General features: G+C 45.1%; 1 protein-coding gene across 2 annotated transcripts; it reads right to left on the bottom strand.

Moving 5' to 3' along the window:
- Window positions 1-8,257: 8,257 nt before the first annotated feature.
- METRN (meteorin, glial cell differentiation regulator) lies at window positions 8,258-25,414 on the bottom strand. 2 transcript variants are annotated; one of them, XM_079952631.1, is made up of 4 exons: window positions 24,929-25,414; window positions 17,675-18,099; window positions 12,769-12,834; window positions 8,258-10,816 (listed from the first exon to the last, which is right to left on the bottom strand). In XM_079952631.1, exons 1-4 carry the CDS (start codon window positions 25,015-25,017, stop codon window positions 10,500-10,502), a joined length of 897 nt encoding a protein of 298 aa, XP_079808757.1. In that variant the 5' UTR covers window positions 25,018-25,414; the 3' UTR covers window positions 8,258-10,499. The 2 variants fall into 2 exon arrangements, with proteins under 2 accessions (XP_079808757.1, XP_079808758.1); XM_079952632.1 differs by having other exon boundaries at window positions 12,769-12,828.
- Window positions 25,415-27,371: the final 1,957 nt, after the last annotated feature.

Raw genomic sequence — 27,371 nt, 5'->3', positions numbered from 1 at the left:
GACATGTCCCTTGAGGGGCATGTTTTCTTTTTGATACAGGTTTACTGAATTCTGTGCCAAGGTACCAAGGTTCATGAGGTTCTGTATAGCAAATAATTAAGCCAGTATGTTTGAGTTACAGCAGGAGCCCAGCAGAAGTCCTTGATAGAAATACACCTAAGCTGAATTACAGCCATGTTGCTTGTACCGTCTGTTAGTGTGGAAATACTCATATTACTTGAAAAACACTCCTGTTAACATTAATGTGAGGCAGGGGGAAATTGGCAGGCGAGTGAGAATGGGTTGTAGCCTACTAACATTTATTCAGAGTATACCTACTGGAATTCAGAGATCCATGCTACTCATGTTCATTCATTTCAGTAGGTCTACTCAGAATAGGAATAACATTGGATACAAACCAGTGTCCTGTACTGGGCTCCACCTGGCCTCACCTGGGGCCTGCATTCAGCTAGCAGGCTGGATCTTTATCCACACACACAACTGTGGACCAATTTCACATAGGCAAAAGCACAGGACTTTGCAAGCCCTGGTGATCAGCTGATGAGCAAGGCCTGCAAATGTCATATGTAATGATAGGTGTAGGGCAGTTAGGCATGAATTACCCAAAACAGGCAGGGGAGGGGGTCGAATGAGGTCCATGGGCTGGAGGTTCCTCATTGTTTCAAGCAGAGTGCTGTCCTTTGTAAAGTAAACCGCATGACCACGTTAAAATGGAATAGTTCTCTGGATTACCACTGATGGGGCTGTACATAATTCTCTGCATCATCACTGGGCAGAACTCCAGGAAATGACCTTGTTGTGGTGTAATCGTTCATATGAAGAGCAGTTGATGTTTCTGTGTGTTTGGTTTGAGCTGCCTTGCTTTTGATTTGGAGTCCACAGCCTACCTTGAGCTCTCTTTCATTTGTTCTCATTTCCTCCGGTTTGGTTTGGCCATCCTTTGCTTTCTTTTTCTTTTCTTTTTCAAATAAGTCTTTCTATAGCACTGAAATTGGCTGCAGCCCAAACACCGCTCTGGAATGAGAGAGATGTGGGGAAGTGGGAGGGGGAGCTTGAATCTGACACAGGGCAGAGGGCAGCAAAAACAACAAAGGAAAAAAATTGACATGGGGGAAAGAGAAGAATAAATGTTTCGCTTTGGCAGAAAAGGCTATCTGATTTGGCCAAAAAAGCCCTCGTTAAATCAAAACAAGATATTTTTCTCCTGGGCAGAAACCCCACCGGATGTGCACAGTATTAAATGCAATAATTTAAATGAGAGGAATGTATTGGGGAGGAGAGCCAAAATCTATGTTGTTTCATGAGCTGTTTTCTCTTTCCGCCTTTTTCCTTCCTCTTTGCTTTCTGCCATTCTCTCCCCTATGCACCCAGGGCAATTTGTTTGTGTGTTTCTAATGTGATATGAGACTTTTCTTGCTTAAACTGCAAACACTTTTCCATGGTACAGTCGTAACTTGGAAGTCAAACGGAATCTGTTCTGGAAGTCCATTCGACTTCCAACGTGTTCGGAAACCAGAGCACGGCTTCCGATTGGCTGTAGGAGCGTCCTGCAGCCAATCGGGAGCCGCGCCGGACGTTCGGCTTCCGAAAATTGTTTGAAAACCAGAACACTCACTTCCGGGTTTCAATCATTCGGGAGCCGATTTGTTTGGGAGCTAAGGCGTTTGGGATCCAAGATATGACTGTATAACTATTGACAGTGGCAGGAGAGTGTGGCAAGGTGAGACCTAAAGAGGGACACTCTGGCCTGTAGTCTCTATGGTGCAAGACGACAACTATAGGAATATGGTTAGCGGCCATACACCAAATCAGACCATTGGTCCATCTATTATTATTTTTTTAATAATATTTATTAAGATTTTGGAAATTACAAGAAGAAAAAAGAAAAGTTAAACATAGAAAAACAGAAACAAAAACAAAAACACTACATAAAACATTAAATTAACAAAACAAAACAAAAACAATTAAAAACACTTCCAATATTTTCGATCTTAACTTTCATACACTTGTTTCATTGACTTCCTCAACGCCTCCCTTTTTGTATTCCACTTCAATTAACTATTTCAGCAAGTCCTTTCCATCTTCATCTATTTTCTGTCTTATAGTTAATTTTAACATATTGTAACCTAGATTTTCCCCTTTTAATGCATTAACAATCTATCTATACCTAGTTCCTTCTAACATTTCTGCCAAAGCCATATAACTTTATTCCACCTTTTTTCTAAAGCTCCTTAATTTTACAGTATTTCTGTAAATAATCTTTACATTTTTTCCAATCTTCCTCCACCAACTCTTCTCCCTGGTCTCGGATTCTGCCAGTCATTTCCGCCAGTTCCATATAGTCCATCAACTTCATCTGCCATTCTTCCCGGGTGGGTAAATCTTGTGTCTTCCAGTACCTCGCGATAGACCATTGGTCCATCTAGCTCAGTATTGTCCACACTGACTGGCAGCAGTTTCAGGCAGGGGACATTCCCAGCCCTACCTGGAGATGCTGAGTATTGAACCTGAGACCTTTAGCATGCTCAATCACTGAGCTATGGCTCTTCCCCCTCTAGGTCACCTTGCTGTGTGAGCTGAAGTCTCACATAACCAAAACAGTATATGTGTCGATTTGTCTTAGGCTGTTATGGGACTGATAGAGGCTTCCTCCAGACTGTCAGTATTTGCCAGGAGGGATTCAAGGGCATATGTTGTTATCCGCCCTGAGAGCTATAGGGTGGTCTAAAAATTAAATAAATAAATAAATAATACAGTATACCAGAGCCTGAGGGTCACAATCAAAGCCATACACTTTTAAGCATATTTGAAGCACATGGCTTTCCCCAAAGAATCCCGGTAACTCTTTTGTTAAGGGTCTTGAGAATTGAAGCTCTGTGGAGGAAACGAGAGTTCCCAGGATTCTTTGGCAGAAGTCGTGATCTAAGTTTTGCACATTTAATGTGGATTAAAATGTTGTCACCCGAGAGCAACAAATCCACTTTAAACAAAACAAACAAACAAACAAAAAAACCCCACACACTGACTAGACTTTTGTGCTTTGGAAAGTGATGGGGGAAATGCATTAAAAACTATGGAACAAACAAATAGCTAATAGGAAGCCATATATTTGGGCTCATCCACACTTATCTTTGCTCTGTGTTTCTGGGCACAGGTCCGGGCTTTCCATGGCTGCATTTTACCACTGAATCAGAGAAAACGTCAATTTGATTTTCCATGGATTCATATTTGCTCTGATTCAGTGGTAAAAACATGTTTTTTCCTTAGGAAAGCTCTAGGCATGGGCATAGCCAGCATTTTTTTTGGGGGGGAGGACTTTTGTTAGCGGGGGCAGAACCAACATGATTGATCAATTAGTTAAGTATTTCTATTGTTTTACTTGGGGGGGGGCAGCTGCACCCCCTGGCTATGCCCATGGCTCCAGGAAAAACAATTAAAAAAACAGCTTCATAAAAAGATGGATGCTATGACTACTAAAATTGACATTTTGGAACCAAAAGTGAGCACCAATACAGAAATTATTCAGGATTTGGCACAGGAATCTATTTCAACAGGACAAATTGTTGAAAAGGAGGAGAAAGTTGCTGTTGTTGAACCTAAAGTAATACAATAATAATAATAATAATAATAAATTGTATTTATATCCCGCCCTCCCCAGCCGAAGCCGGGCTCAGGGCGGCTAACAACACTAAAACAGTACAACATTATAAAAACATTATAAAAATTAATTAAAATCAAAATTGATGGCAACCATAAACTAAAGTTTTGTAAAGATTGCCAAAGGAGGGAGTCAGGCTGCGCCCTGACCAAAGGCCAGGTGGAACAGCTCTGTCTTGCAGGCCCTGTGGAAAGATGTCAAGTCCTGCAGTGCCCTTGTCTTTTGTGACAGAGCGTTCCACCAGGTTGGAGCCGCAGCTGAAAAAGCCTTAGCCTTACAGAGGCAAATTGAGGACTACAAGTTGAGGCCCTTTATGATTGAGACTAGGAAAAGTCAGATTTTGAAGATCGGAGCCTGGCCTGGACTAGAAAAGGAAAGTTAGAAAGATCCCTCTATGCAGGGATTAACTGAGTTTTGGAATATGGACTTGGGTCAGGAGGAGATTGGAGTTCTGGGGGCCTTTGGATTTGGAGGAATTTTGAAACAGGCCCAGAAATACTTTATGGATCCTAGTTTTAATTATGGAAATCTGGCTGACCTGTCGAGAAGGAATAAAAGTATCGTTGGATTGGAGTTTCCCCGAGATCTGCTCTTTAGCATCAAAGAATATGAAGAAGACTGGCAGAAGGGACGTGGAAAAGAGTTCCAGTTACAGATAGGTAGCCGTGTTGGTCTGCCATAGTCAAAACAAAAAATTCCTTCTAGTAGCACCTTAAAGACCAACTAAGTTGTGTATCTGAAGAAGTGTGCATGCACACGAAAGCTCATACCTAGAACTAACTTAGTTGGTCTTTAAGGTGCTACTGGAAGGAATTTTTTGTTTTGTGGAAAAGAGTTAAGAGCCTCGGACATAAGATCTCCAGGTTGATGGACTGTATGGAGTTGACGGAAGTGGCTGGTAGAGTCCGAGACTGGGGAGAGGAGATGGTGGAAGAAGATTGGAAATTTAAAGTCTATATATAGAAATATTGTAAAATTAATGAGTGATAGAAAAATGTTGGAAGGAAATTTTATGGCTTTAGTTGAAATGCTATAAGGAGTTAAGCTTAAATAAGTATACTAATTTTAATGGAAATAAGATTAAAAATATGTTAAGACATTTATATGATAGAAAATAGAGAAAGATGGAAAGGAATTGCTGAAACAATTAATGGAAGTGGAATACAAAGAGGGAGGTAAGAGGAGGTCAATGACATAAGGAATGAAAGAATATGGAAAAGGTATGATATATGTTTTAAAATTGTTTTTGTTTTGTTTGGTTTTGTTTATTGTGTTAGTTTAATGTGTTAAGGTTGTGTTTTGTATTGTTTATGTATTGTATTGTTTTTTCTCTTTTTTGTTCTTTTTTGTTCTTTTGTCTTCTTTCTTCCTTTTCTTTTTTGTAAGCTTTAAAAGTAATAAATATTATTTTTTAAAAAACAACAATAAAAAAAGACAACCCCGCTCAGACACGGACCTGGATCTATGCCTAGAAAACACGGATCAAAGGTAAGTGTGGATGAGCCCTATGTGTACAGTATATTAGGATAAATCATCATTAAAATGCTGGTGAATTTTTGTGAGGCCTTAAAAAAATAATCCAATCTTGATGTGAAAATGTGGAGACCTGAAGACTGGGAGGGAAAGGAGAAACTGAGAGGAACTGAAATTGACAGGTTGACTCTATCCATGAGAGTGAGGGACTGACTGGTGCTTTTGGGGGACCCGGACCATGGTGTGTGAAAAATAAAAATGAAAAATCTTCCAATGCCCCAGTAGAGAAAGGATCGGTGGGCTGAGGAAATGACTCATCAGGAAGGAAGCAGGAAGACCCCTTTGGGGAACGGCCCACGAGCTGCTAGCGTTTTGTGTTTTGGGATATACGGACTGTCTGGCTGTGTCGAAAGGAGCCCAGTGGGCAGGGAACAGTGACACTGTCCACCTCCTGGCCTTTCCCCAACTCTCTCTAGTCATGCTCAGAGAAGCTGCAGGCTAATGCAAAGGGAGTGGGGGGAGCCGCAAATAAAGGCAGGGGGAATTCATTATTAGAGATGAAGGGCGGAGGGAATAACAAGGAGAAAGGACGGATGGGAATTTGGGAGCATGTAAGCATCGAAGCCAGGTCTCTTATGTTTGGCTGGGAAAATCATGTTTAACAAGCCCGCACAATGAGGCCTTGTGGGCTTGAGGCGTATGACAGAAATAAGGCCTGACAGCATCTAGGGTGGGAGCCTCTCGGGCCTCCTTCTCTCGCCTGCCCCTCCTCCAACAAAGCTTTTTCAGCCGTGCAGCCTGCTGCCGCCCACCACTGACAGCCCCAGCACCTCCCTGTTCCCACACACTTCTTCTCCAGCTCCGCGGCTGCTCAGGCGGCCAGCTCCAAATGAGTGAAGATGCAGAGCAAGAATTACCCAAGTAGCACATTTTAGGGCGGCGCCTCTTGACTGCTGCAAAGGCTTCATAAGGACATAAGAAGAGCCTGCTGGATCAGGGCCATTGGCAGCATCCTGGTCTCACAGTAGCTGAAACCTGTGGGAAACCAGCACATAAGCACTCTCCCCTCCTGTGGTTTCCAGCAACGGAAGCATTACGGCCTCCAAATGTGGGGGCAGAGCGTAGCCAGTGTGGCTGGTAGCCATTGATGGCTCTCTCCTCCATGATTTTTCTATCCTTTGAAAAGCCATCTGGGTTGGTGGCCATGACTGTCTCCTGTGGGAGCGAGTTCCATGGCCCATAGTGTCCCCAGATTTGCTCTGGGTGGTTGGGGGAACCCCAAGAACAAATTTAGGAGACCTGCTGGGGGACGAGAAGGGGACAAAGTTCCATTGTGGATAGTGGAAGTAATTGTTGGCTCACAGCGCCACTCAGCGCTATACGGCATACAGTCCAGTGCATGTATTAGGAGAAAGGGTGCATAAAAATAAATATATTCATGACAATATTAATACAAAAGTGTGTACAGTTGTACCTCGGGTTACATATGCTTCAGGTTACATACACTTCAGGTTACAGACTCCGCTAACCCAGAAACAGTACCTCGGGTTAAGAACTTTGCTTCAGGATGAGAACAGAAATCGTGCAGCGGCAGCAGGAGGCCCCATTACCTAAAGTGGTTTCAGGTTAAGAACAGACCTCCAGAACAAATTAAGTTCTTAACCCAAGATATTAGGGAAAAGTTTGTGTCAAAATGTGTACACGAGTCAAAGCTGCATACAAATGTGTTTATTTGGAGAAACATGCACTGTAATGCTGATGGATTCTCATGAGGAGTTACAGTAGTTAAAAGAAAAAGAAAATTGCAAATTGCTGTAGAATTTAAGATTGGAAAGATGAGAAATTGAGACAATCAAAATTGACTGATCCATCCATCCATTCCTCGTTGTGGGTATCTTTCCAACAGAGGTCCACAGAATCAGTTAGTGCCAGACTGGGCCGGGGAAGACCCAGCTTCAGATCCCCTCCCAGCTGTGAAACTCATGGTGTGACCTTGGGCTGGTCACACTGTCTCAGTCCAACCTATCTTGCAGGATTGTAGTGAATATAAAACCATATACCACCTTGGCAGCACTGGAGGAAGAACAAGATATATATGCAATTTGTTGTGGTTGGTTATTAATGAAATTAGTTGCTGTCTCTATTGTTATTATTTCTGTTTTGAGTCTTGAGCTGACCCCCTCAAAAGGCACTGCCAAGGCCTTCTTTGGCTCTGAAGTGGGTGCAACCATTGCCCACCTCTGCATGCTATGCTCTGTCACTTCAAACCTATTCTGCCCAAGGACCTCTTTCCCTTCCTGGGGCCACATGCAAGTGGTAGGCAGGGCCAGAAACAAAAGTGGGTGGGGCAACACATGCTAATTTTACCTTTACACACTCGATGAGTTTCTACACACACCGGCATGTCCTGCTTTCCATCTTCCATCCAGACCAGCAAGAGCTCAAGGCCACATTTCAGCCAGGAAAATACACTGAGGATGTGAAACAGGGCCAGAGAAGGGCAGGGTAGAAGTCTAGAGCAGGTTTCCTCAACCTCGGCCCTCCAGATGTTTTTGGCCTACAACTCCCATGATCCCTAGCTAGCAGGACCAGTGGTCAGGGATGATGGGAATTGTAGTCTCAAAACATCTGGAGGGCCGAGGTTTGAGGAAGCCTGGTCTAGAGGCCCACATTTGGCCCCCCAGGCCTGAGGTTCCCGACCTCTGCTTCTACAACAAGCGCATTGGGCAATGGAGGAAAACACTTGAAGCAACAGAGCTCTGTGTCCCAATGCTTCCATTCCCTTTGCTCACTGAGTTGCACTTCTGGGAAACTCGTCAAAGGTGGCAACTGGTCAGTTATTATACGTGTGTGTACTTATGTGTGCAATGCGCAACTCATTGGGATTTTCCGCCTCAGGTGCCAAAATCAATGCTCCGGCCTTGTCCTTCGCTACTGCACATTCCAGAGCTTGTTAAATTATTCGAGCTCGTTTGACCGCTGCTGTTTCGGCTGCTTCCCTAGACAAATAATTATCTAGCTGACCATCCTCCAGCTCTTTCGAGTGCTCCGTTCATTTTGTTTGAAGACTGCCAAGGGGCGAAAGAATAAACCCAGCCAGGGAGAGAAATCACCATAGATCAGGCATTACTAAGAAGCATTTTTAATGTACCCTCCCAGCCCCAAGACAAATGCAAGATTAAAAAAGAACAAATAATGGAAAAGAAATCCCACCATTACAAGCTACATAGAGTCAGATTTGTCTCTCTTGACCTGTACACAGACATGAATATGTACAAAAACTATATTTAAAATATTACAGATCTTCTCAGCATTTTGTTTTGCTTTTGGTCTAAAAATTACTATAGACGGCCCAAATGCATCTGGCAGTGTCTCTCTGACTGTGGTGATTCACTTTATATTAACATTTCACTTTTTAAAAGAAAAGAAAATGAAAGAAACCACACATACACATAAACCTTACAATAGAATTTAGATTTAAAAAACAAAATCTCAAATTTGGTATTGTTATAACTTTAGTGCACATGATACTCCTTCAATCCTCACTTGTAAAAATAATAATAATAATTACTGGACTGAAAACTAGTTTTAAGGATTTACCTAAACTGAGATTTTCAGTGGTTTAATTTAAACTGGATTAATAAAACTGATTTAAGGTGGTTTGTAGACAGGCTAATTTCTGAAGCTTAAATTCTTTTGCTTGCTTGTTTGTTTTGCATTTTCTGAACCTGTATTTTTAAATTTGTTTTTATTAGGTTTTCAAATATGTAAGAACAAACAAGCAAAAGAAAAAAAAATGACACATATAAAAAACCCACACCTCAACAAGGCGGGGGTCCGACAACATCTGGAGAGAGGCAGGGGGTCCACCCCTAGGTTAGGGACAGGGAATTAAATTTTACCAGGAAAAGCTGCAATAATACCTGGGGTTGGGTCCTTAACACCTGAGCTCATCATTGAAGCTGGGTTAGAAATCCATATCCAATGGACTAGATTATCTAGATTTGGAATTCATAGGGGCAGAGAAACATGAAAGGTTGAGTATAATAGGGTTGGGGAACCTGTAGCCCTGCAGGATTTTGGTGTACCTACAAGTTCATCGTCCCTCAACACTGGCCATGCTGTCTACAAATGATGGGAGTTTAGCAACATATGCAAGGCCCACAGGTTGCCCGCCTTTGAACTATAGCCATATCTGTGGCATCTCAAGTGTTATGCTGATTCAGGCTTTTTTTAAAAAAAGGTGTGCACTGAGCAAAGCACGCCAGCAGGAATGAACGATCCAGGATCCACAATTCAATCAGGTAGGAAAATTCCATGATGCGATCCAATGGAGCCTGATCCTCCAGAAACGGCGCAGGAAGAGAGGGGCCAGGCATGCCCGCAATATATCCTGGCCCTGGGCGTGGGGTTAAGCGCTGCCATTGGGCGGTTGGTCCTGTGCCCAGGGGAACACCCTCCAAATTCCTGCCACCACTGGCTGATTTAGCAGCAGGAAATGATCTGGCCTGCCATTCACCAGTTCACATGGAGGTCTGAGGCCCACCTGCAGAACCGCCTGCCCAAGAAGGGGCAAACGGACTTCTCACCTCTACTGCTTGCTCACTTTGTCTTCCTACCTGATGTCTTCTGCCACGTTTGATTGAATGAAGGTGTGCCAATGAAAACCAAGACTGTACTTTTTCAAAAGGGAATCTCATTCCTGTTATATTTTTGGTCACTGACCGAGATGTAATCCTGGTGTTTCTCCTGTCAAGGAAGCCGCAGAAGGGAGAGACAGACGAGGTCGCTTTGCAGGCTTCCTTAGCTCATCTAGAAACTGGGAAGGAGGCAGGAGCAGCGAATGAATTGTCTCCTTGTCTGTGATGCTATTTCCTGTTAGGAGGGATGGTAATGCATATGCGATCCATAGGCAATAGCAATAGGGGTTTGCTGGGGGGGGGGGCAGAACTCAGGAAGGGCATCATGCACTTATTTTTAGGTGTGGGTTTGATTTGGCGCTCCAGTAAATAATAGGATCAAGTAGTCCTGAGCAAGACAACATTTCCCACACACTGGGAGAGTTTCAATTCCCTTTATGCAATTTGTGGCATGTTCCAACCTAACCAGAGAGGAGCTCAGTTGCCCTTTCGCTTGGCCTACAATTCCTCCCTTTGCTGGAAAGACCCAATGAGAAAGTTATGGGTAGGGCCATCAGTCTCATACAGGAAAGAAAAGAGCTTGTTCCTTCTGGGTTCAAAAGACAGGTCTTGTCTCCCACTGTTAAGCCAGGAAATGCCATTTCCAGCATGGGCACGGTGTGGTTTGTGTGTGTGGATCCTGCCCTCTTGGCAAAATCGACTCCTGCCACCCACTTCCCATCAACAAATCAGTCCAAGGAGACTTCGCAGGGGTTTTCGTGAGCTTGGCGTGCACCCTCATAGATGTGGCGGAAGTCTTTGTAGCGAGGAGCGCAGCTGAGCCAAGCCTCCCCAAAATGCAGCCACCCGGTGAACAGGAAGCTGCCAGGTCCCGGCTTCACCCCACACCGCAGCAGAGTACGGATGCTGCCCGTGGATTTCCCATATTTGCCAACCGGTTGGAACAAGGCAAACTTCTGGCGGTGGATCCGGGTGGCACTGACACTGATGATGGATTCTTGCGACTCCATGTCATTGGAGACTGTCCGTATATTGCCACGGATGACTGCAGGGATGGAAGGAGTGGAGAAAACAGAAATGTTTGTTTGTTTGTTTGAAATATATATACTGGCCAACAGCAGTTTTACAAAACACAGAGAGAGAACAAACAGCAGATTAAATCCAAATGTACGGCAGTTTAAAAACTAAAAATAGCACAGTCAATGAGATATATCAATACAATGTCAACAATAACTTACAGAGCAGTGGCACACTGATAAAACCCAACTGTGTGTGTGTGTATGTGTGTGTGTGTGTGTGTGTGTGTGTGTGTGTGTGTGTGTATGAAATCCTACAAACCACGGATATGTGTATACACATGAGCGTAGTCAAGGGGGGGGCAGGGAGGCAGCTGCCCCCCAAATCAAGTAAAACAATAGAAATACTTCATTAACTAATTACATCGGTTCTGCCCCCCCCCCAAATCCTGGCTACATTCATGTGCACACATCATGCATCTAAAGCACATTTAAAGCATACCCCCCCAAAAAAATTCCTGGGAGCTGTAGTTCACCCCTCAACACTAAGCTTTGGTGGGGGGCATGTCAGCTGTGGGTGGATCCAGAGGCAAAGAGTGGATGGAGCAGGTGATCTGGCCCTTTTTTGTACAATAGGCTGCACTCCAGCTCTGCAAAAGTCAGAGGTTTTGACACGCGTCTCTCTCTGTCTTCTACTCAGGAAGCAAGAGGCTTTGCCACAGTTCAAGGACATATTCTGGCTAGGCAAAAGCACTTGAGGTGGTCATGGAGCAGGGCTGGTGAGTGTGTTTGTAGAGATCTCCGAGGGCCAGACAGAGTTGCCTGGAGGGCCACACTTGGCCCCAGGACCCGATATTGGTCCCCCATCCCTGATTTAGGCAAACAGCAAAACTTACTTGTTTTGGCATGCATTTGTCCACAAACAAATCAGTTATTTCAGTTTGGTTTTGCTGGCTTGGCTTTTATGTATTTGCTGGCATTTCTAAATCAATGCTCTACTTTATTGCTGCTGGGCTTGTTTTATTATTTTTATTTTTCTCAGCCACACTGGCGGTCCCCACACTGAAAGGCAGCATGGAAACAAAACCAAATCAATCAACAGAAGTGGTTCTGTAGTGGCACCCAGCTCTAAGGCTACAGCTGAGTATAACTGGTCAGATCTAGCCAATTATGGAGAGGAATCCAGCTATTAGCCTGCTTGCATGCAGGTGCCTTTGGCTTCCTCCAAATCAGCAAGAATTAGCCCCTCCGAGATCATTCTGACAGGCTCGTGATCTGATCCGGCGTGGCAAATCCCCTTGTTCTCCTCTTTGACTTCCTGGTTGCCATGGGAACTTTGGAGTGGGCAGCCAGCGGACCCCCTGACCCCCTTCTCCTATTGTTTAGGGTTGCAAATCTGGAGGTTAGCAGAGCGTGCGGGGCAATAATTGGCAACTGCCCACTGAGCCGGACAGCCTTGAGTGTGCAGGCATTTAAAGGGGAGAATGGAAAGGCCACATCGTCCCAGCTGGGGAGCGAGTTGCTCTGTGGGGGCAGCTCTGGCTGCTGGTGCCTCAGCCCGGACTGGCAGGCAGGTAGCTCCTGGTTAGCTACTTAAGCAGCATTCAGGGACAGAGTTCCAGAAGGGCAGGCTTTAGCTTTCACAGCTGCACATGCATTATTAAGAGTGATTTCTATGGCATTTTTCCCCATGTAAAAGGAAAAAGCAAAAGAGAGAGCCGTGCAATTAACAGTTCTTAGGCCTGGATCCCTGGGTAACATTAGGCAAGTAAATCACAATCACAGGGTTGGTTGCAATGATGAATGCAATAAGGATTGCTAAGCAAATTGGGCAGTCCAGAAGTCTGAAATCCTAAGTGGCTGCTACCAGTCAGTGTGGGCAATACTGAGCTAGATGGACCAATGACTCAGTATAAGGCAGCTTCAATTTACGATGCTGAAGAGAGGAGCGGAAACATGACGTTGAGGAAGATGTACTTACCAAAATCACTAGTGCAAATGGCCATCAGAATCTCAGTGTTGTTACACGGACGGCAGCTCCCTGCATCTTCCAAAGAGAAAAAAAGAAACAGTCACTCAAACTGAGTTCATGCCAATTGTTCTTCTTTAGAGAAGGGATGTGGAGAATGAGGGGAGGCAGAAGTAAAGCGTAGAAAGGCATCGTGAAAAGTTTGCTTCATCTATGGAGGGGAAGGAGAAATAGCAGTCCAGGGCATGTTTGGGCCAGGTGATTTTCACTTGAAAATATGGAAAGTGGCTGGTACACTCTATTCATCTTTGACACTAGAGACTCAGCCTCTGTGGCTAGAGGTATCATTTATCAGCTGTGACTGGTACAATATCATCAACTGCTCCTGGACTGGGAAAACTTGGCCACAGCAGTTCATGCACTGGTTACTTCAAGACTGGATTCCTGCAATGAGCTCTACGTGGGGCCTCTCTGCTGAGCAGGAAGAGCTGGGAAAGATTCCCGGACCAAATGCCTTGAAAGCCACTGCCAGACAATATGTGAGGAACCAGTAGCCCTCCTGAAGTTGTTGAATTGCAATTCCCATCATCGCTGGCTGTTGACCATTCAGACTGACTCCCATCAAGATCTGGAGGGCCACAGTTTCCTCATCCTTGATCAGGAGGGGTGTTGTGGTTAGAGAGTTGGGCTAAAAGCTGGGAGATGAGGCTTTCAGAGTTACTCAGCCATGAAGCTCAATGGGTGACCTTGGGCCAGTCCCTGCCTCTCAGCCTAACCTGCCTCACAGGGTTGTTGCGAGTTTTCAAACTCTTCATGTATTAAATGTCAAGTTGGCACATGCAGAGGTGGAGTGTTTTTTAAACCTAAATTCTATAAACAAAATTAACTCAACATAAATTCTCATTTTCCATAACTAGATATAGACAGACAGATAGATATGAAACATAAAAAACCCTAAACTAAAAGGTTTAGCTTTAAGCTTCCCCTTCTGCTCCTAGTGTTTAATGGAAAGAATATACTTAATAAGAGTTAAGATTTACAGCCAAACAAAATAGAAATTTTGGCATTATGAGCACCACGCTCCAACTAATTGGTCTTCTTAGGTTTAAGTACCTGTAGAAGGTTGCTTGAAACTAGTCAGCTTCTTAGTCTAATCTACCTCACAGGGTTGTTGCAAGGATAAAATGGGGGAAGGGAGAACCATGTGTACCGCCCTGAACTCCTTGAAGGAAAAGGCGGGATAGAAATGTAATAAAGAAATAGGCCTGACAAAATGGCCTGCCTTGGTAGAAGGCAGCCTCCTATTTTCCTAAGATGCCCTCTGGGCACAATCCCATTGGCATTAGAGAGCTAAGCTGGTAGGGCTCAAGTGGGCCTAACTCTGGGCTGGGCTGTGCCCTAGGTGCCAACATTTCTCAAGACAAAGCCTAGTAAAAAGTATTAAAAAAAAAAAAAGCCATTCCCCAGTTGGGGAGAATGCCTAGGGTTGCTATGGTAACCATGTTCAGGCCTTATCTGAGATGCAGCTGAACGTCTTGGCGGGTGACTCTGCTACGAGCTGCCGCACACTGGACTTTTGTTAGCTCAGAGATGAGGCCGATTAGATGTTCCTTCTTCGGCCTTGTGTTTTCGATTGCTGAGCACACTCCGGACGGCTTGGGTTACTTGCCCACCTCCTCCCCTTGCCGTGAGGGAGGCCCACACAGCATTCGGAGTCCTTGAAATGCAACAACAGCAAAAGGAGTTTCCGCTTTCCTAAGCCTGGGAAGCAAATTAAGACTGTTTCCATGTTTGGTTTGCAAATGATCTAGCATCAGGGTGCCTCAGAGCATGTGCAGAGTTCTTTACCCCAAGTAGGGAAAGACTTCTTTTTTTAAAAGGATATATGAGTCATAATACTCTGACCATTATAGAAAGCTGTTGCTTTGTGAAAGGAATGCTTTCTTGCCTGCCTGGAGAAAGCCCAGTGTGCTGTTTGAGCCTGGAATTGCTGAACCAACTCTTGGTTTGGGCTAAGGCACTGCGCAAGTGAATGAGTCACATCCATCGTCCCACAGACTTTTGCCCTGGCCCCACCCAGCACTGAAATGTGGCCCCCGGAAAGTTGACCACGAGGGAATGCAGCCCCAGGGCTGAAAAAGCTTCTTCACACAGGCTAAAAAGGACACCATTCTAATCAGGACATAAATTTTCTGGTTGTGTGGCAACCTTATTTCCACACCAAAGAAAAAGCAAACAGCCCCAGCTACATGCTGTTTCTTTCCAGCAGGACTTAGCATGGTCCTGAATGACATGTTTCCTCCTTATTTAGTTTGTTTAATTTTACATTTATAGCCTCCTTTTCCTTCAAGGAACTCAAGGCAACCCTGTGTGCTAGGTTAGGTTGAGAGGCAATGACTGGCTCAGCGAGCTTCATGGCTGAGTGGAGATTTGAACCCAGGTCTCCCAGGCTCTAGTCCAGCACTCTAATCACTACACCACAGTGGCTCATGATCCTACGCATGTGCCACTTGTAACACAATAGGCAAAAGAATATGATGCAAATATTCATCTGTTCCAGGATTCAGTTCCTAGCAATATCCAGGGAAATGATTCTGGAAAGCTTGGAAGTAGAGCTTGAGAGCACTGAGCCTCCCTTGATCTTTTCTTCCCTGAATGGGGATGGGGGATGAATTCAATTCAGTTCATGTTTAAAGGTAATGTACAGGGGTACCTCGGGTTACATATGCTTCAGGTTACATACGCTTCATGTTACAGACTCCGCTAACCCAGAAATAGTGCTTCAGGTAAAAAACTTTGCTTCAGGATAAGAACAGAAATTGTGCTACGGCGGCGCGGCGGCAGCAGGAGGCCCCATTAGCTAAAGTGGTGCTTCAGGTTAAGAACAGTTTCAGGTTAAGAACGGACCTCCGGAACAAATTAAGTACTTAACCCAAGGTACCACTGTACATTTTCCAAAACAATATGCAAACTGAAACACATCTATCTTTCAAAACAGGCGCTTCTCCAAATTTTGCAGTGCATTTCCCCAGCCAAATAATGTGCGCAAAAATGCACATTCTGGGGTAAAGCATGCATAAAATGCATATATTAGTGGAAATAATATAGAGAAATGCATTATATTAGGGGAAATTAGTTTGCAAAGATGTGTATATTAGGGTAGATTGCATAGTAAATGTGTATATTAGGAGAAATTCATGGATGGGAACTAAAGAAAAGCTTATATAGAAATAATAGAACTGTAGAGTTGGAAGTGACCATGAGCATCATTTAGTCGAAACCCCTGCAATGCAGGAATCGTTTGCCCAACATGAGGCTTGAACCCGTGACCATGAGATTAAGAGTCACATGCTCTACCAGCTGAGCTAAAATGGGGGGAATTGTACTTAAGTTTGGAAAAGTGAGAACCTGAGAAAGGCTGCAATTGACATATTTGTCTATCCCTACCTCCTAAGTGTCAGCTTCAGATTTCAAAGGATCCTGGGCAAAATGTCCTGAGTGGGTTTTGACCTTTAAAGTCTTATACAGGGGGACCCCTAGGTGAGCCTGCCTGGCCCCTGAGATCATCATCCAAAGCCCTTCCCTGCAAGCCAGGCACAGAGTGTGGTGTCAAGAGAAAGAGCCTTCACTGCAGTAAACCCTTCTGTATGGAATGCTCTCCCTAGGGAGGCCTGCCTGGCCCCAAACTTAGCATCACTGCAGCGCCAGGCAAATATATATTTCCTTTCCTGGGGATTGTTGGCAGCACCAATGCTATTACATTTTATTATATTCTTTTAAATATGTTTTTGAATATTTATTACTGTATTTTTCACTTACTTGTATATTGCTTCAGGACCTTTTAGCGAGAAGCAATATACACATTTAATAAACCTAAATCTAAAACCTTGCCCCTTCTTGCCAGTGTCACTATCACTGCCCATTGGCTTGCTATCTTCTTCTGGGCCAAATCTCCATTACTGCAAGGCAGAGGGAAAGAGCAAGCTAAGAGGATGCTGGTCCTGTTTCCTTGCCTTTTTCACTGCTCATCTGGTGAACAGCCAGCAACAGGGAGGAATGCTGAGTATGCCTTTCCCGAATCTTGTATTCAGAGAAATACCATCTTTCAAGAATCAAAGAGTTGGAAGGGACCACAAGGGTCATCTAGTCCAATCTTCTGCAATGCAGGAACCTTTTGCCCAATCTGGGATTCTAACCCACAACCAGGAGATTAAAAGTCTCATGCTTTGAATGTGGGGGTTCCATAAGTAAAGGTTAAGGAACTATACCAAACTGCTCTACTTCAGAGTTGTTTGTCCTTCAACTTATATTCCTCTTGAAGAAAAGCAGAACCAATTTTGAGTTTGGGGGTCCCAAGGTCCAAGGAACTGGGTGAATTGAATGCCGCCCCCCAGCAGCAGAACTTCCTTGGTCTATGTTAGATTTCTGAAAATGGGCATATACCTACTGCCCTGTAATCCTACCCTGATCTGGAAGTGGGAGAGAAGAAGTGTCCCTCTGACATTTCCCTGTACAGTTTTTTGAAGGGGGGGGTCACATTTATCTTAAGCTAAATCCACAATGAAGTCATGCTTAAGGAGGCTTAACTCTGTTTTGGCATGATGGCTAAACTGACAAAGTTACAGCCCCCTGCACCATGGAAATGGAAGTGGTGAGATGGTAAAACAACAGTAAACCATGGGTTGCCTATATGTTTGGAAGCTCAAACCATGGTTTGGGTTCTAAACCATGCTTAGTACAAGCCATGATTTGGCAAGGCTAAATGGACTCTTGGTCTTGCATAAGGATCTCTCCATGCTTACATGTGGAGAAGATGGTTGTTTCTGGGTTTGATAAGCTAGAAGATAAAAGCTTGAGAAAATACTACCATCACAAATGTTCCCTTCAAACCCAGCCATGAAAGCCAAAAGAACTTTACCTTCCATGCTGAGGTTTCTGGACGGCCACGAGAAGCGAGAGTTCCAGTCACCCCGCAGCTCGTAGCGGAAGGCAGCGATCCGGCGGCTGATGTCCTGGTGCAAGGTGGACTGGAGGAACAGAGCAACCTTCTCCTTGGGCAGCCAGCTAAAACAGCGCACCTTGGGCTGCAAGGTAGCGTCGGCCTCCGAGAGGAGGAGCTCCAAGACACCGTCCCTCTCCAAGTAAATCTGAGCTCCTCGGAAGCTGTTGGAGGACTTGATGCAGGCTGTCACCCGCCTGGGGTTCTCTCTGCCGGTGGTGCCTGTGGGAAGGCGGGGGGAAAGGCTCAGGCGCAAGGCTCCCGCTGGGTACAACCACTCCAGGGATCCCTCAGCACAGTGCAAGGAGATCTGTTCCACGCTGCCCGATTCCTGCGACAGACCACTGCAAGCGATAGCGGAATGGAGTTAGTATAACAAGGAAGCCGGGGCACTTTCGTCTCTTCCCAAGAAAGTCAGGACATACATCAGTCAGGTAAAGGTAAAGGGACCCCTGACCATTAGGTCCAATTGTGACCGACTCTGGGGCTGCGGCGCTCATCTCGCTTTATTGGCTGAGGGAGCCGGCGTACAGCTTCCGGGTCATGTGGCCAGCATGACTAAGCCGCTTCTGGCGAACCAGAGCAGCGCACGGAAATGCCGTTTACCTTCCTGCCAGAGCAGTACCTATTTATCTACTTGCACTTTGACGTGCTTTCGAACTGCTAGGTTGGCAGGAGCAGGGATCGAGCAACGGGAGCTCACCCCGCCGCGGGGATTCGAACCACCGACCTTCTGAGTCCTAGGCTCTGTGGTTTAACCCACAGCGCCACCGGTGTCCCACATCAGTCAGGTAGAAGGCAACAACTGGTTTTGTAAGAATATCAGTAAAGAGAGGCAAGTTAGGGCTGAGAAGGGGTTTGAAAGGGTGTGAGAGGTGAGACATTGGAGAACAGAGCTGTGTGTACTACATAGCACCCTCCCAAGCTAGTCTGCTGCTCTCAGGTGTGAAAAAATGTCTACCCATCACCAATGGCCAGTGCAGTGGACCAGGGTCAGCCTACCCATGAGGCACACTGGGGCAGCCTCCAGACAGCTGAGAGGGGTGCCGCTGCTGTGCCACATGCTCCATTCCAGCCTCTTTTTTAATCCCTGGGCTGCCTCCAGGCAATGGTGCCTCCAGAGAGGAGGAAGAGGCAGGGCGGTGGCTTTTCCAGTTTTTCCTGGAGCAACCAAACATCCTGGGCTGCCCTGCAGTGGTGTATGGCATGGAGTGGCAGCAGCAGCATCTGGTCCATTGCTGTAAGAAACAAGATTTATTGGGCCACCCCTGACTATTGCTGTTCTCCAGCACCTAACTAATGTCAGAGCTGGCCCTGGCGGCTGGAGAGCTCTCAGGGAGAGACAGTGGCCAATAATGAGTCCCATGAGTATTTCTCAACCACATTCTCAGAGCTTGCCTCTGCATCATTAACACCTGTTCAGATTGCCCTTCTCTCCCCAGTTAGAGTTGCCCCTTACTCTTTGTCAAAACAGATGAAATGCATCACAAAAAATGACAAAAGACACAGATTTGTACAAACTCTAAATATGCCAGTGCAATAGCTTTTTTGTGGTTATCTTCACCGGTACAGAGCACAGTCACCTCTTTTTTTCGCTGCCCATGGCAGCCATTTTGTTCTGGCGCTCACAGCATTTTTATCAATATATGAGTACTGGCACTTTGTTTTTCACCACCACCAAAAATGTATGGTGCTGCCGTATATGTAAAAATGAAAATTTAGACATAATCACTCTACTTTAAACAGAAATACATCTCAGCAGAAGGAGGAAGTTGGTGACCTGTTTGGTGGCTTAGGTGCTAAACATTTGTAAATAAGTTGAAGGTTCCTGCCACTCTCCCTTCTTATTGTTATAACACAATGAAGTTTAACTCAGAGGAGATTCAGTTACCCTGAGCCTAAGTTAGACCTGTCCGTTAATCTCCATGGGTTTACTGTGAGTAGGACTAGCATTGGCTAGAGCCCATTATCTGGATTTAGGCCACACAGCAGGGGAAGGGAACAAATTTCAGTGTCAGGGCTGCATTCACTTCTGGAAAACCTTCCAGGGGCCACATGCCAGTGGTGGGCAGGGCCAGAGCCCAAAGCGGGCGGAGCAACATATGTCCACTTCCCTACTTTCCACATGGTGTGACACACTCTTCTCTATCTTGCATCCAGACAAACCAGAGGCATTACCAGAGTATAGGGATGGAGCTCAGCCTGGCAAAACATTCAGGTTGCAACGCAGGAGCCACTGGGGGTGTGGCTTATTAGAAAAGGGCGTGGCCTGGAGAGAGTTCCGAGGGCCAGAGACCTGGAGGGCTGCACTTGGCTGCTGGTCCCAAGGTTCCCCACCCTTGGAACAGAGGACTTTCCCCTGTAAAGTAGGACACCTGGACATCCTATTCCCAATCCATGGACAGAAAAGATGTCTCTTGCAGCACGATGCCGTCCAGATGGTTGAAGACTCTGGAGCGACTTGCCATTTCGCAGCAAAAGTGACTCATCTGCTCTGCAAAGGATCAAGATCACTGAGAAACAGATGCGGCAGCTGTGTCACACACCCGACACGCCCCTCCGAAACCTGTTATGCTGCCCTCTAGAGGCCCCACAAAAGCAAACGCATTATGCTAGAAGATACAGTGGGCCACTTCTTTATGAATGAAGTCTGAGGGTTCCCCTGTTCATGGACTGCAGTACATGGTTCATTCATATTCATAGAATACTCAGAAAACAGAAGGTTTATGTAGCCAACTAAGTTTTACTCAGGGTAGACCTATTAAGATGAATGTGCATAAATAAGTCATGCCCACTAATTTATGTGAGTCTTCTCTGAGTAGAAATAACCCACAAGGTTGAATTCTTAAAAGCTCTTGCAATCTAAATTATTCTGCCCTGCAGCTGTGAGTTATTTTCAAAAGGCTGATTTGCCTGCAGATACCTCCCCACCTCCCATTTTCATCTTGGACATTCTGCAAAGGACACAGGAGGAAGAACAGTTGTCCTACAGGATTAATGAGAGGAACAAGCACCCCCCCTTTTTATACTCCCCCCCTTCATTTTAAGGCTTAAAAGAGAAGTGGTTGGTACCTAGTCAAAGACCTCTGGGTCAGATTATACTGGGCAATCTAAATCAATACTGGTCAGTCATCAACCCTGGAAAAATACAAGTTTCTGAGTTCAATTATTTTCATACAAAAAGACCTATTAAACTATGCCTTCAATATGATCTAAAGGGTTCAGTGCAGTTTGCAAATGTAAACCTGCAAATGTTGCAGAATACACCCGCAATAAAGCACCAGTCTGCAGGGCCCCTCGCTTGTCCTGACTCCCCTTCCTCTGATGTTTTCCCTACGTTGCATTTTGGATCATAAACCCATCAGGATGGAGACTCGTCCACTTGCACTCCCTAAAAAGTGTAATGCTCAGTGATTGTGTAATAACGATGAAAATAATAATAATAATAATAAGTCACACAACAACTATCGTCAGCTGTCTGTGGCTCAACAGCTGAATTGATTCAGCTGAGCTGCAGCAGCAACCTTTGCTCTATAAGGTAGCAAGGGCCTGGACTGCCCCACCTCCCACGGGGAACAGCTGCTAAAAGAGGGGAAATTGAAACAGAGCATTTGCTCACCAAACCCAGCATGGCTTGTTCAGTGAGACTTTTTAAAAAACCACCAGCTTTCAAAGCCCCCCCCCCCCCAACCTAACAATGTTGTCATTCTTCCTTGCATTTCCCACAGGATACAACTATACTAAATTACGTGGGAAGGAAATAAATTATGGTGAATTTATGATAATTCCAATGCAAACTGTCAATACATTCTCTGAGTGCATTTCAAGTGCAAGGTTACCATTTAAGCTGAAACGTGCAAAAAAAAACAAACCAACAAATCTCCAGTATTTCACAGCTCGGCTACTGTATTGCATGCCACAAGGGGCTGCCATACAGAGGAGGCTAAACTGGCCAAGCCAGCCATGCTCCAATCTCTGCATTGACTTCTCATGGTCTCTGCTTAATATGATGTCCTGTAAGTGGCCATACACAGGCGCTGCCTCCTTCCCTCCAGCCTACCCCACCATTGCTGCGTCACATTTCAGCATTCTACACAAAGGAAGTATGACGTGTTCTTTTGTTGCTTTTTGAAATTGGGAAGGGCCGTAGCTCAGTGGTAGAGCCTCTGTTTTGCATGCAGAAGGTATCAGGGCCAATCCCTGTCTGAAACTCTGGAGAGCGGCTGCCCACCATCGGCCTAGATCAGGGGTGCCCAAACTATTTTCAAAGAGGGCCAGATTTGATGAAGTGAACAAGCGTGAAGGCTGACCAAAGTTGTTGAGCTTTTTTACAATTTTACCCCGAAGTTGTTGATTTTTAAGGATTGAAGTTTTTGATCTTTTTTTTAGAATTTTACCCCTATAAATAAATCCAGGGGGCCGGATTTGGTCCCCAAAGTGGACTTTGGACATGTCTGACCTAGAGGGACTAGTGGTCTGACTCAGCATAAAACAGCAAAAGGACCCTGCTGCATCAGTCCAATGGCCCGTCTAGTCCAACATCCTGTTCTCATGGTGACCAAACAGATGACTGTGGGACAGCCCAAGAGCACTGTCCCCTCCTGCAGTTTCCAGCAAGTGGCATTCAGACACGTTACTACCTCCAACTGTGGAGGAATCGCATAGCCATCATGTTCAGATATCAGAAACATTTTGAGTCCCAAAAGCCACAACAACTCAGAAGCATTCGGTCTAACTCCAATGTTTTCTCCTCTAGCCAGTGGTGCCATTAGGACAGGACTTTAGGGCAGATGAACATGTGGTGGAATGTTCATCAAAAGTTTGGTGGTTCAGGCCCACCCAGGGATGTCTGTGGGGGGTTAGGGGGCTGGACCAGATGACCCTGGGGGTCCCCTTCCAACTCTACATTTCTATGATTCTATGGTGGGGCCCCAACTCAGAAGAATAAGAAACAGGGCCCTCGAACGCAACAGGGCTGGCTTGACACATTTGGATGGAAGCGAAGGAAAACCCATTACTGGGTGGGGCGATATGGATTTAGGACCATAAATCCCACCATTTAAAATTACCTAGTTGTACCATTGCCTCCAGCCACACAGCTTGTCAAATTATGATTATTTTTTAAAGCAGAGGCTTCGGTCCAGCGCAGCTGTTCTTATGACCCCCTGCATCTCAATCTAGGCGTGCATGCACTGAAGTGTGGCCAGCATTCTGGACACCAGCACAGCAACTAGTGTCACAAACCAGCTTCAATTATAGAAAGGTTGGATATAATATTAAAAAAAACAAACTAAGCCATTCTGGTGCCAAATCCAGAAATCTTTATGGATTCGGTTTGCTACTGCAGCACACATTGCAAAAAGGGCTGCCCTATTTAATCGGTTGCTCGGAAAACTTGTAGAACACTAAAATGATGCCTCTAGCTAATCATACAATTGCAGAGTTGGAAGGAGCCATGAGGGCTATCTAGTTCAACCCCCTGTAATGCAGGAATATTTGGCCCAACATTGGGCTTGAACGTACGACCCTGAGATTAACAGTGTCATGCTCTACCAGCTGAGTCAAATTAACAATCATCAGGCAGAAGTTTTTCTCCTATTTTACAGTACTTTTTATTTTGCAGTACTTATAAGATTCAAATGACAAGCACCATCCTAAAAGAGCCTTTATCCCTTCTCCCTAGTACATGAGGGTGCTTTTCTAAAATGGCAACACATATGCAAATTCATTTTTAAAAGTTTCAAAACTATTTTTTTCTAATATATATGTAATCAACTAAACTTTGATTTTTTTAAGAACAGCCCTGTTAAATCAGTCCAATGGTTCACCTAGTCCAGCAACCTTTTCTCACATCGGCCAACCAGATGCCCAACATAGGAAACATGAAATCAGGACCTGTCTGCAGACATGAATGGAGTGGGAGAAACAGCAATACTACCCTGAGCCTTTGAGAAGTTCAGGATAGGGTTGTACCCAAGCTATATTCAGTGCTGACCCATTGAAATTAATGGATGTAGGCTAGTCATGTCCATTATTTCCAGTGGGTCTATTCTGAGCAACCCATAATAAATGAGTAAAGCACCCCATGAAAGTACTTTAATCCCAGGGGTCCACTTTTTTTCAGCACCCAAGAAAAATGAAGAAATGGCAGCTACCAGGGCAGTTCCCTCTCCACACCATACAATTCTTCTCCTTTTAATAAATTAGGCCACTCATAGGCACAAAGAACCAGTCCACAAAATCACTCAATCAGTTTCAGCCAGTATAAGTTAGGCGTCCCTAGCAGAAGACCAGAATTATGGTCTGTGCACAAGGATGGTTTAGGGTAATCAATGTTTACTAAGCCAGGAGGAAAGTTAAACTCTTCAATAAGTATGACCTCACTTGTCTTTCTGGTAAACCATTGTCAAAGAACAGTAGGAGATTCCAATACTTCTCTCTCTCTTATCCATAAAATATCAGAACAAGTTAGGCTGCAATCGTTTTCTGGAAGTAAGTTCCCCTGAACTCAGTAAGTCATATTTTTGAGTATGCACATGTAGAATTGCACTCCCAATCTCCACTTGCGGGGAGGGGGTGGGGGACAACAATAACCAGCAGCCAAGTCCCATTGTAATTCCATGAAAAACCTAAAATCATTCAGTTAAGGAGAATGCCAAACCAGCACCAGGACATGGTTTTGCAACATAAAAGGCCCAGTTAAGGAGACCCATCACCAGCTCCCTTTGCAAAACCCTGAAGGGAATCCGACCCTGCTCTTTATAAGAAGCTGTGGGTTGTAGCCACTGTTGGTTCTAACTCAGAGTAGACCCCACTGAAGTTAATGAGCCTGGCTCACTTAGGCCCATTCATTTCGATGGGTCTACTCTGTGTAGAACTTAGTTGGCTAGAAAAGCCCGTGACTCACAGCCTGCACCGCTTCCGCATCCAAAATCTAATTTCTTTTTCTGCCTGTCTCCTTGAACTGCTGTTGCACCACTGACTCCCTTAATGCTTACCAGGACTTATTCTAACTCTAGCTGCTAGCATGGAACACAGCAGGTTTGAAGAACCTACATAACCCAGTATTTCGAAGAGAGAAGGAAAAACCTCTGTAGATGAATAAAGGTCAAACAGCATCACTTTTCGACGACACGTTTGGAAGGCAAGAAATTTGTCCGTATTAATACCTACCTCCCCCTCCAGCTACACTGATCTTCTGAGTAATTGCAAAGGGCTGTATGCAGAAGAACTAAGCCCAGGAGCCCCAACGCCAAAGACATCTTAAGGTCTCTAACTCCTGGGCAAAGAAGCAGCAGAGGAGAAGAATCAAATGTAGGGGAACGAATCCTTTTGGAGCACCATCCTGGAATGTGCTGGCGGAGTTAGGAACGCCCGAGTCTCCCCAGCATCCATCTCCTCCCTCTGCCGGCTTTCTTCTGGCTCCTCGCAAGGAACCCCCCGCTTTCTCTTTCTTTCCCCTCTTTTTCAAGCTGCAAAATAGCGCGTCCTCGCCCCCGCTCGCTGCGAGAGACGCTGCAATCGGGGGCAAGACAGACCTGGAGAGAGATGGGAAGCTCCCGAGATTCTCATGGTGAGTTTGAAACGGACTATATGAGACGCCCGCAGAGCGCAAGGCAGTTTCAACCCGGGCGGAGGGAAGAGCCGGGAGTGTATGGGTTTGGAGACGCGGGGCGGGGGGTGGGGTGGAGATCCTCTGCGGTCTCCCAATCAAAACCAAGCTGGGAAACTTTCGGCCAATCGGAATGCAGGCAAAGGGGAGGGTGCGATTCTCCGCTAGATTAGCAAGTAGTGGTTCTGAGAACAATGTGATTTCAAAAAAAAAAGGGGCGACGGACGGACGGACTCTGAAAATATTTTTCTCCAGATGTGTGGAAGTCCATTGCGGGCAGAGGCAGGCAGGCTTTGCTTTCAGAGTTTTGAGTGCATTTAAATTAAGCCATCATTTAAATCCCATAGGATTAGTAGCAATTAGAAGTTGTGAGTTTGGGAGTTGCTTTTTCAAAGGAGGCAAAAATATTGTTTCGGGGAGTGAGAAATTCAGGGGGTTTTTTGTTTTGTTTTGTTATTTCCAACTAACTTTGCTTTACAAGTTACAAAATGCAACAGTTCAAGATAAGTGAACAAAATTCCCTCAACATTCCCATCTCTTCCCTTTCCATCGTCCCCTATATTCACCCCACTCCTCACAAGCCCCCCCCCCCGCTTCTAGATTACTCTCTAGAAAATGTGACCACATAGAATCTTTCATATAATCAGAGTTGGAAGGGAGCACCAGGGACATCTAGTCCAACTCTCTGCAATGCAGAAATATTTTGCCCCATGTGGGGCTTGAACCCACAACCTTGAGATTAAGAGTCTCATGCTCTACCAACTGAGCTATCCTAGAATTTAGTTAGAAGGCACCTATCCAACCCTCATGGTCCTTCCCAGTTCTACAATTCTATGATTATAATTTTTCCCAAGGTTGAGGAAGCGGGTTTTGCCTATATTTGGATGCTGTTGGATACTGTGAGACCCATGTCAGAGACAGAAAGAGAAGAGCTAAAAAACTCACAAATTACATTTAAAAATCACACTTTGGGGGGTTTCTTTGAATTCCCAGGTAGCACCAGTGTGTTTCAAACTTTTGTGCAAATAAGTCGCTAGGGACTACTCCCAAAGAATCATGTGAACCATAGTTTGTTAGGTGTCCTGAGACTACAATTCCCAAGATTCCCAAGAGTTGTGTGTTTGAAATGTGTGTTGGATATGCTTGAAATGTGTGGTATGGATCTGCTCTTATCAGTTTATTGCATTTCCTGAGTAACAGATCCAGTTCTGAATCTACAATTAGAATTTCACAGTGCAACCTGAACCATGTCTACTCAAAAGTCAAGGCCTGTTGAATTAAATGGGGTTTACTCTTGGGTAAGTGGGGCTCGGATTGCAGCCCAAATTGCTAATTTGCACTGATCAGCTGAATAAAGGCTGCAGCTTGACTTTGCATCCAACTTCCTTCCCCTTTATTTTTTTTTACAAGGGGAGGGGGAAACGCCCACCACCACTGCAACCTTGATTAGGAACCTTATGCTGTGACTACTGACATTCTTTGTAACTAGAGATTTGGCAGGATTAGACCCAAAGGAATTCTTATCCAAGCTTTATTAATGCTAGGCAGTGATACAATCCAGTCGCAGTGCATTTTAAGACTTCTGCAAACATTTAATAAAAGAGAACCCCACCACTGTTCTGCTCCCCACCAAACTGCTGCTGTATTATTAGCCTGTTCATTAGAACACCATACAAACCCACCGCAAGCCTCTTCTATTTATTCCTTTCCCTCCTCCTTTGCTCCAGACACCATTGTCCTCAGGTTTAACAAACCCTCCAATTAATTACATTTCCAACGGAGTGACAGCCCGCCAAAATGTTTGAAATAAACACGGAACAATTGCGATGCAGTGATATAGGCTGAAGAACAAAGCGTCCGGAGGGGGGGTGGAGCAGAATGAAAATGAGGGATTGTAAATTTTGATGGGAGAAAGAGAGGAATGAGGGAGGGGAGGGGGAGGGCAGACCAGAGAGTGCATTTGGGATGCAGCCTGTGAAAAGGGGACAGTGGAACAAGACAATC

This window comes from Podarcis cretensis, assembly GCF_951804945.1.
Source record: "Podarcis cretensis genome assembly, chromosome: 14".
NCBI classification, from domain to species: domain Eukaryota; kingdom Metazoa; phylum Chordata; class Lepidosauria; order Squamata; family Lacertidae; genus Podarcis; species Podarcis cretensis.
This window is presented reverse-complemented; position numbering and strand designations above follow the sequence as displayed.

What these genes read in the sequence shown, in the direction of transcription:
- METRN (XM_079952631.1), bottom strand. Translation starts at nt 25,017, where the DNA reads ATGTCTTTGGCGTTGGGGCTCCTGGGCTTAGTTCTTCTGCATACAGCC. An exon ending in CAGTGTAGCTGGAGGGGGAG is followed by an intron (nt 18,100 to 24,928) that starts GTAGGTATTAAT and finishes TATCGCTTGCAG; the next exon opens with TGGTCTGTCGCAGGAATCGG. An exon ending in CATTTGCACTAGTGATTTTG is followed by an intron (nt 10,817 to 12,768) that starts GTAAGTACATCT and finishes CCATCCCTGCAG; the next exon opens with TCATCCGTGGCAATATACGG.